Source organism: Hemicordylus capensis, chromosome 7 (genome assembly GCF_027244095.1).
Source record: "Hemicordylus capensis ecotype Gifberg chromosome 7, rHemCap1.1.pri, whole genome shotgun sequence".
Classification (NCBI taxonomy): domain Eukaryota; kingdom Metazoa; phylum Chordata; class Lepidosauria; order Squamata; family Cordylidae; genus Hemicordylus; species Hemicordylus capensis.
The window spans coordinates 24,499,940-24,508,748 of NC_069663.1; the positions used below are offsets into that span (position 1 = coordinate 24,499,940).

General features: G+C 47.2%; 1 protein-coding gene across 2 annotated transcripts; it reads right to left on the reverse strand.

The window, feature by feature from the left end:
• Positions 1-1,997: 1,997 nt before the first annotated feature.
• On the reverse strand, positions 1,998-8,699 carry LOC128332870 (carcinoembryonic antigen-related cell adhesion molecule 3-like). 2 transcript variants are annotated; one of them, XM_053267645.1, is made up of 4 exons: positions 8,572-8,699; positions 6,111-6,216; positions 4,242-4,619; positions 1,998-2,364 (listed from the first exon to the last, which is right to left on the reverse strand). In XM_053267645.1, exons 2-4 carry the CDS (start codon positions 6,196-6,198, stop codon positions 2,315-2,317), a joined length of 516 nt encoding a protein of 171 aa, XP_053123620.1. In that variant the 5' UTR covers positions 6,199-6,216; positions 8,572-8,699; the 3' UTR covers positions 1,998-2,314. The 2 variants fall into 2 exon arrangements, with proteins under 2 accessions (XP_053123620.1, XP_053123621.1); XM_053267646.1 differs by having other exon boundaries at positions 1,998-2,450.
• Positions 8,700-8,809: the final 110 nt, after the last annotated feature.

Below are 8,809 nucleotides of genomic sequence, written 5' to 3' on the forward strand. Positions count from 1 at the left end.
CAAGCCGTGGCACAAAATTTGGCCACACAGTAGGCATCAGAGTCAGAAAGGATAAAATTTACATAAAAGTCATCCAGCCTGCCTGGATAATGTAACAGGACTGGGCCAATAAAAAAGAGAATGTATATTATTATTATTTACATCTCACTCTTCCTCCAAGGAGCCCAGAGCAGTGTACTACATACTTAAGTTTCTCTTTCACAACAACCCTGTGAGGTAGGTTAGGCTGAGAGAGAAGTGACTAGCCCAGAGTCACCCAGCTAGTATCATGGCTGAATGGGGATTTGAACTCAGGTCTCCCCGGTCCTAGTTCAGCACTCCAGCCACTACACCACACTGGCTCTCTATACTTATATCTCTATAAGTATATAAGTAATTAGCTAGGGATAAGGTTTGTCTGGGATGTCCTACAACCACACAGTGTGTAGTTCGCACTCTGTCCTTTCGAAGCACAATATCCCAAAGGTGCTGATGGATTGATTCTTTGGCCTTAAAAAGGCCTAAATAAGCCAGATATGAAAGTGAGATGCCATAACACAGGAGTTTTTTCTCCACCGCATATTCCCAGATAGAGGGAAAGCTATCCATTACAGTAAGGGCAGCCAAACCAGAAAGGTTGTAAATTAATTTAAGCCAACAGTTGAAAATAAGCGACCAAATGCCCTTAATCCGGTCTCAATTTTCAGTAAAGCATTTGGTACGCATTGTGAAACATCAAGGATAGATCTAAGAAACTTGGACTGTACTGCCTCCAAGGAATGAAAATTTGAGTATATACACATTTGAGCACCATATAATAATTGAGATGTTACCCTTAAAGGCTCTCACCGCTGTTGGTGTATATTTGCCTCCTGGACAGGGCAGTTCTAGTTGGGTAACGTGCTCTATTTCTTGGCCATTTGATTAATCTGCCCTCTGTGTTGGGAGAATTTCTTGGTGAACACCCTAACCTTTGTCTTTTTGATAGTTCATTTCGAATCTTTCCTCCAAACAATAGGCAGAGAATGACATAAGGGCTCTTCGCAGACCTGTTTCAGAAAAGGATAATATTACTGTGTTTTCAACATAGAGAAATGCAGGAATTGGAGAAGAGGCCAAAATAGGGGGATGGAAATTAGAATTTTGCAAGACCTGGAATTTATGTAATCGTTAAATAACGGGGGGGGGGGACACCTTTATCAGCAAAGTAATGAACACAGCCCAACTTTGCCTGTCACCTGTCATCTTGGCATTCATGCAACTGTCATCAGAATCTGAAGCTTTTTAAACAAAACCAGCAGACCTGATTTAACCCTTAATGCTCCCAATACACCAGATCCCACACTCTGCCTGCAGCCTTTCCCCCATCACTCTTAATGCGGTGGTGGGCTGGCTACGCTCACTTAGGTTTGGGGAGGTCTTGCTCCGCATGTGCTCAGAGGAGCCCCCTTCTCAACTTCACAATCCCCAAAGCTGATCCTCAACCTGAAAAGAAACTCTTTAGGCCAGGATTCTGGCCCAAATAGATGGAAGACACACCATGGAAACTTATAGCCTTACCTTGCCTCTTCTTAACTTTTGTAAACACTGAGCCATTTTAGATGCATTTGGAGCAAGGGATAATAGTAGAGAGACAGCTTTATTGTCTATTGATTTGGATCTATATCTCTCCCTATCTCAAGGGCTCGGGGTGGCTAGTGGCAGATATGAATGGTCTCTGTGGATCCATGGATGGATCCCTAGAGATGACTCCCTATAACGATGGGCCATATAACAAGAGCCAAGTTCTAGAAGTTGCTCTCTTTACTTTGGAGATCAAAGTTTCCAGGAATCACTCATTTTTTGGTAGATACTTGTTTTGGGTTCTGTGTCTTCTTACATTTATATTGCACTTCTGTTGATTTATTAGTAGCATCAGCAGCCTTTCCATCAACACACCTCCAAGGCAATGGAAGAGTGCTTTTAAGTTTACAAAATTAAAGCAGCAACTAAAAGGAAATAAAGAGTAAGTTTACAAAATTAAAGCAGCAACTAAAAGGAAATAAAGAGTAATTTTAAAAACAGAATCAAGCAGTTTGTCATAAAAGAGCAGGCAAACTTGGTGTCTGTAGGGCTCTCTCTCTGCAGGATCCGGACTCCGTTAGTCTTTGGGGTGGTGTTGCTCTTCTGGGAAGAAAGTGTATTCTCTGCCAGACAGGTCAAATTTCCAGAATGCTCCAGGGTAACAGCCTAGGTGAGCAGTTCGAGTCCTCGGCTGTTCCCATCAAGAACCCAAGTTGAGACCGCATTGGGAAAAACACCGGCTTTGCAGGATTGCTGGAGCCCAGAATGCTCATCACGGTAAGACCTTCCCGCCAGAGTGGACCTTGGTTGCATTGAGATGTTCTGGGGCAAACAGATGAAAAACTAGCTTGTAACCAATGTGGGGGTTAAACAGCCTGAAAGATCCCTTCACCCATCAGAGAAGAACCCTGAAAAATAGAATGGGCAACATCCAGGCGAAAAAGTTAGTTGTGATCAAAATTCCACTGAAATGAATGGGGCTTGAGGTTTTTGTTATTTCTTTGCTTTTGCGTTTCTACACCGCCCTTTGTCCAGAGACCCCCGAGTGGTGTACAAACATCTGAAAGCATCCAGTAAGGAACGAAAAAGACAAGCATCCTACAATTATGCCCCCCCCCCCGCCACAAAAAGGGCAACCGCATCAGACAATGAATATAATCAGCTGGAGAGATGGTTAGGAATAGGGTTACAGTTATCATTAGGTTTAGGATTCAATATCCTCTAGAACAGCTTGGGTGCAGGGAGAAGGGCTGTTATATATGACCAACATGTTGCATTGATTTCAATGGTACTCAGTCCTAACTAACCAGACTGGATGTTGCCCAATACTTTATAGAAAAAGACCTCTAGACTGTTGTTCCGGAGCAAGTAAACAGAACGTGGAGAAAAGAGAAGATTGCTGGATCCCACCCCATTCAATCACTGTATCCCTTTCTTCCATCATAGTCAACTATCCAAGGAACTCTGCTTAACCTAACTCACAGGGCTGTTGTGAGGGCAAAATGAGATGACCCCCCCCCCAGAAGCTTCCTTGAGCATTTTGGAGCGTAGGTGGAATATAAACCTGATCCGTACAAAGGTCCTGATGTTTAGATCCTGGATGTGACGGTGCTTACTCGGTGGGGAGAGAAATGCATTCTGCACATGCTCAAGAAAGCTCTTTTCTTGATTATCTCTTCACAAACAGAGCTTCTTCCCAAGGAAAGGGATCGGAATCATGCATAGTGAAGAGGACAATTCCTTTCCAGAGGGGGGAAAGCAGCCTGCTATATGTGGTGGGGGACTCTGCCCGCCACAAATAGTGGATTGTTTAAACCCCAGATATAAATCGGGCTACTCGCTAATGACGCCCTCCACTCCGGAGGAGATGCGAGTTAAAAAGGGCTTCAGAAAGCCCGCGTGAAAAGCTTCCTGGGGATTGAACCTGGGACCTTCGGCATGCCAGGGAGCTTCTCTTCCACTGAGCTGCAGCCCCGTCTTCATCCCCAGAACGACATCTCCAAGAAGGACAGCAGGCCAGCCACAGCCTGCCTCACCCCCTTGGCCTGCCTCTTCCAGATCCTCTGCTCTTTTGGAGCTCCTGTATATTGCTGGCCTATTCACCATGCAAGCACTCTGCAGCCAGAAAATAAGCACACAAGGCCAACTAAAGGGAAACGAACAAGGAAATAAAACCTGGGCCAAGCCCCACCCAAGGATTCTGTCCTTGGCCTTTTATAGTCTCCTTCTGGGTCCTAGTCATCTGCTAACCTCTATGCTGGTTACTCAGGTTTTGTCTTGGAGGGCTGGGCTGGTTATGTTTTCTGTCCTTCCCCTGCCTCAGTATCAGGGCTGGAGGCTTACAGAGAGCCAAACGTGTGTGTGTGTAACACACACACACACACACACACACACACACACCCCAACTATAAGACTCATTCTTGAAATTGGTTGTGCTAGCCCAGGGATTCCCAACCTTGTGCCCCCAGATGCTGGCAGACTACAACTCCCATCATCTACTTTGACTGTGATGGGGATGATGGGTGTTGTAGTCCAACATCTTCTGGGGACCCAAGGTCAAGAGCCCTTGTGCTAGGGGATGGTACACTTAACCTTCCAGAGAAAGGTTTAGAAATCTATAGCCTGGGCGTTGGAAACCACTCAGGGTTGGCCAACAGTCAACACTGCTGAAGACCTCTAAGAGGAGAAATGAGCCATACCTATCTTTATGTCCACCTGCCCCATTTCAAAAGGCACCCCAGGTCCTTTCTTGATCATCGTGTAGGTTCCGGAGTCGCTGGACGTCAAATTGTTGACGCGGAGGGCACAGCCAAGGCCGGCCGTCTCCCGCCCGGAGTAGCCTTCTCCGTAGGTCTGCCCGTTAAACGGCGGGAGGTAATGGATCAAGATCAGCTTCCTGGAATGGGGGCTCCTGCCTTGGTACCAGCTGCAGCTCATGAACTGATCGGTGGCTCCTCCTGGCCGCAGGGTGATGCTGCCTCCTGGCACCGGGTGTTCTGGTTCCATCGTGATGTGGATGGCAGAGGTGGGGGCAATCTGGGCTGGAGCGTGCAGGAAGCAAGAACTCAGGACCGAGGCTGTAGGGTGGAGGGGGGAAGCAGAACCATCACTTCGGGCAAAAGGGCTGCTCGAGAGGCAACAACAACAACAGAGTTGCAGGTATTACTGGACTACAACTCCCATCATCCCCAGCCTCAGTTAGTCCCCTGCTAACTGAACAAAGAGGCACCTTTTTAAAGTGGTGATTCTCTCCATTGAGCAGGGGGAGAGCAACTGGCCCTATCCATCCCCAGCAGAGCATCCCTCCGGTGGCTGTTGCTGGTGTCTGTCTGATGTTGCTTTTCTAGATTGTGAGCCCTTTGGGGACAGGGAACCATTTCATTCATTCATTCATTCATTCATTCATTCATTCATTCATTCATTCATTCACATCTATGTAAACCACTTTGGGAACTTTTTGTTGAAAAGCGGAGCAAAAATATTGGTTGTATTGTATTTTATAGCCCAACAACATCTGGAGAGCCTCCAGTGTAACCCTGATTTAATGTAAATTAATTTAACCTCTTGATACAGCTTTTCCACCCTTCCACCACCTTAAGTGGCGCCGTGGGGAAATGCTTGACTAACAAGCAGAAGGTTGCCGGATCGAATCCCCGCTGGGACTATATTGGGCAGCAGCGATATAGGAAGATGCTGAAAGGCATCATCTCATACTACGCGGGAGGAGGCAATGGTAAACCCCTCCTGTATGTGACCAAAAGAAAACCACAGGGCTCTGTGGGTGCCAGGAGTCGAAATCGAGTTGATGGCACACTTTACCTTTAAACAGCTTAAACGATAAAAGTGACAATTAAGAGAACTGACAAGTAAGATAATTAAGCAGGGGCTCTCAAACTTGGGTCCCCAGATGTTGGACTACAACTCCCATCATTCCCAGCTGCAATACCTGCCATCATTGCAGGGGATGATGGGAGCAGCAGTCCAACAAGATCTGGGGACCCAAGTATGTGAAACCCCGAATTAAAATAAAATAAAATAATACTTCCCAAATTGTCCAAATAGGTCTAACATCACAGTTCTGCCATTACACATGGATCTGCTACCTTTCATCCTGATCTGGTTAGCTTGGTACAACTTAGCAGACGCCCAGACAGACACTCCAGATGCTCAGAGTGGTGTATTCTGGACACCTGAAGAGAGAGCCTGTGTTGAATCCGGTCCCCTACCAGAGTAGATCCCACCCCTCTTTGATGCTGGCTTCTGGCCCCTCGGCTCACCCCAGAACTTTTCCCACTCCTGGCGCAGTCTGAGATGATGCCTTTCAACATCTTCCTTTATCGCTGCTGCCCGATATAGGGGTTTCCCATAGTCTGGGGAACATGCAAGCGGGGATTCGAACCGGCAACCTTCTGCTTGTTAGTCAAGCATTTCCCTGCTGCACTACTTAAGGTGACGTACTACTACTACTACGGATATTTATATATCACTCTTCAACAAAATTCTCAAAGCCGTTTACATAGACAAATTCACAGAAAAATGCAATTTTACATAGAAAAATTCTCTCTCACCTGCTAAAAGCAGTCCCCGCCAGGAGATCTTCCATCCTGAGTTGCAGCGCACCTGGTCCATGATGGAGATATACTTGCTGGGGATCATTTGGGCTTTCCAAGATATCTGCACACAGTTAAAATAACTGGATTGTCTTCCTTTCCCCTGCATTTCTGCCAGACTCTGGTGCCACCGCTGAATCTGACCGAGTCTCTGACCAAAAAGCAATCCATTGGCAGCTAAGAGCCCCCACCACCAACTTTTTGCCCTCCTCTTGTCCCATTATAAAGCCAACCACGCCCTGAACTATTAACCTGAACAATTAACCACTCCCTCCACTTGGGTCCATCAGCAAAGACGCAGCCACTCGCAACTTCAGGATGCAAAATGGCAGGGGCGGGGGGTTTCAAATGTGCAGGCCTGTGTTAGGAGCCCCTCCAGGGAGCCGTATATAACCTTACAAATAAATGCATTCTGATGAACAGCTGTGTGGAGACTGGAGCCAGGCAAGGTTCAACAGGCAATGGTGTGAAGCCGCTTGTAGCTAGATGGTCTTGGCCACGTCATAGTGTAGTGGTTAGAGTGTTGGACTAGGATCAGGAAGACCTGAGTTTGAATCCCCATTCAACCATGAAACTCACTGGGTGACTCTGGGCCAGTCATGTATCTCTCAGCCTAACCTACCTCACAGGGTTGTTGTGAGGATAAAAATAACCACACACTGCTCGGAGAAAAGGCAGGATATAAGTGTAAAAATAAATTAAAAAATAAATAAATAAACCGCATGGATGGGAAGGAGATGGGCCACAGGAATCCTATGCACAAGCTGTTTTTACGGCCCCCTTTTATCCATTTCCCACAGAGGCGCTTGGTCCCAATCACTGGCCACCGAGTGAGCAGCTAAAAGGAGCCTGCTCCTCCTCGTCCCACCCAAAAGAGAGCTGCTTCGATGCCAACTGTTCTGAGACTACAGACAGAAGTAAGTAGTATGGCACTCTGGCCTCTGCCTCTACTGAAGGAGCAAAAGCTACTAGATACTTGTTGTTTTTGTATGGCTGCAGGGAGGTGCATATATCTCCAAGATAAATAATAATCTTGTGCATTGTCTTTTTGAAAGGCAAGCCTAGGAGGCCTCAGGATGAGACCAGCCATGTGAGTGAATCAAAGGACCCCATTTTGCTTTTGCAGCAGAGGTCTTTGTGAGTGGCTGAGCTGCTATGATCTCCTCAGGGGCTCGATCTGTCTTAGCTCCGGATGGGCTAGTGATTAGAGAGAATTCTCCGTTAAGGTGTACTTGCTATTTTTTTCCTCCTAGTTTTTGTGTGTTGTGCTTTGGGTTTTTTGTTTGTTTGTTTGTTTTTGCCCTGGGCTCTTCTCCATGAGTTGTACGCAACCAATAACTGAGTTGTTAGAAGAAGCCTGGTGTGAGCCACTTTGTGCGACCCCCAAAAACAGTGTGGTGTAGTTAGGCCACCTTTGGAAGCAATGCAGAACCGCGGGTCCAATGGACACCCCAAGCTCTCCCGTCTGCATTCGGACATACTGGAGAGCGTCCTCTCTGTAGTCAGCAAGAGTGTAGAGAGGTGGGGGAGTTGGCTGTGTGGGCTTCCTTCTTCCACGAAGGACAGCCAGCACAGCCAATAGCAGCCAGAGCAAGGGAGGAGCTTCCTTTCTTAGCTCTAGCTTTGGAGAAGGCTAACAGCGGTGTAGCTTTCAGACGTAACACTGGCACCACCAAACCAGAGGAAGGGGTGGTGAAGCCAAGAGAAAACGGAAGGTACAGAATTGAGTTTGGGGCAGGAAACTGTGGGTCCATTATTTGGTTTAACTCTGGTGGCCCGCATTCAGACATAACATTTGCAAAACTGGAGGTGAAGGGGCCTCTGGTTTGGTGTTATGTGCGAATGCAGCCTTAGTCTTGGGGACAGTGACTGGAAAGTCCTAGGTTCAAATATCTGTTCAGCTATGAAGCACTGGCCAGCTAAACCTGGGCCTGTTGCCACCTCACACTCCGACTTCCCTACCTTCTAGGGTTGTTGTAAAGATTTACATGGGATGACCGCCATCTGAGCTCATCTCCCAGGGAAAGATGCAATTCATTTCAAACGAATATTTATTTTCTGTGAGAATGGCTACCCTGCCCTTCTGGCTGAAAAGTGAACCACTCTTGGCAGCTAACAACTAGACTGAAAGGCACACAAACAGAGCCATATGAAGGGGCATACAAAATCCTCTGGTATTTTACAAAGCATTGTGAGGAGCCCAGAAAACGTCCTGGGCCGTCCTTGCATCCTGGAAACTGGGCACATGGGCAGCTATTTTGTTTTGATTTGTTTTGCTGGAGTTGGGCTTTTAGTATGTTGTGCGTGGTGCGTGTGCATTTGTGTTTATGGTCTGTTGGGTTAGGTTTTCACCCCGTCAGTGTGTGCCCTGTTCTCAGCCCTCCCCATCACAGCATCACCATGCTGGGAATTCCTTCACCTGTTGGTTTTCTGCCTGGCATGCCACTTCGGTACAGCTTCTCCTTCTGCCACCAGCCAGGAGATGTAGCGAGAACTGGATGAGCTCCTCTACCTGGGCTGCTTTGCATTCTACTCCCCCTTTGCAGGTCACCTCTGTGGCCCTCCCCAGTGATGTCTCCCCTTCCCCCATATCACCATGGCTTTCCCCTTTATGACCTCTTCTTGTTCCCTTGGTGCTGATGCGCCTTGGAGCTCAC

What these genes read in the sequence shown, in the direction of transcription:
- LOC128332870 (XM_053267645.1), bottom strand. Translation starts at nt 6,198, where the DNA reads ATGATCCCCAGCAAGTATATCTCCATCATGGACCAGGTGCGCTGCAAC. An exon ending in GCGGGGACTGCTTTTAGCAG is followed by an intron (nt 4,620 to 6,110) that starts GTGAGAGAGAAT and finishes TCCACCCTACAG; the next exon opens with CCTCGGTCCTGAGTTCTTGC. An exon ending in GCAGGTGGACATAAAGATAG is followed by an intron (nt 2,365 to 4,241) that starts GTATGGCTCATT and finishes TGTTTGCCCCAG; the next exon opens with AACATCTCAATGCAACCAAG.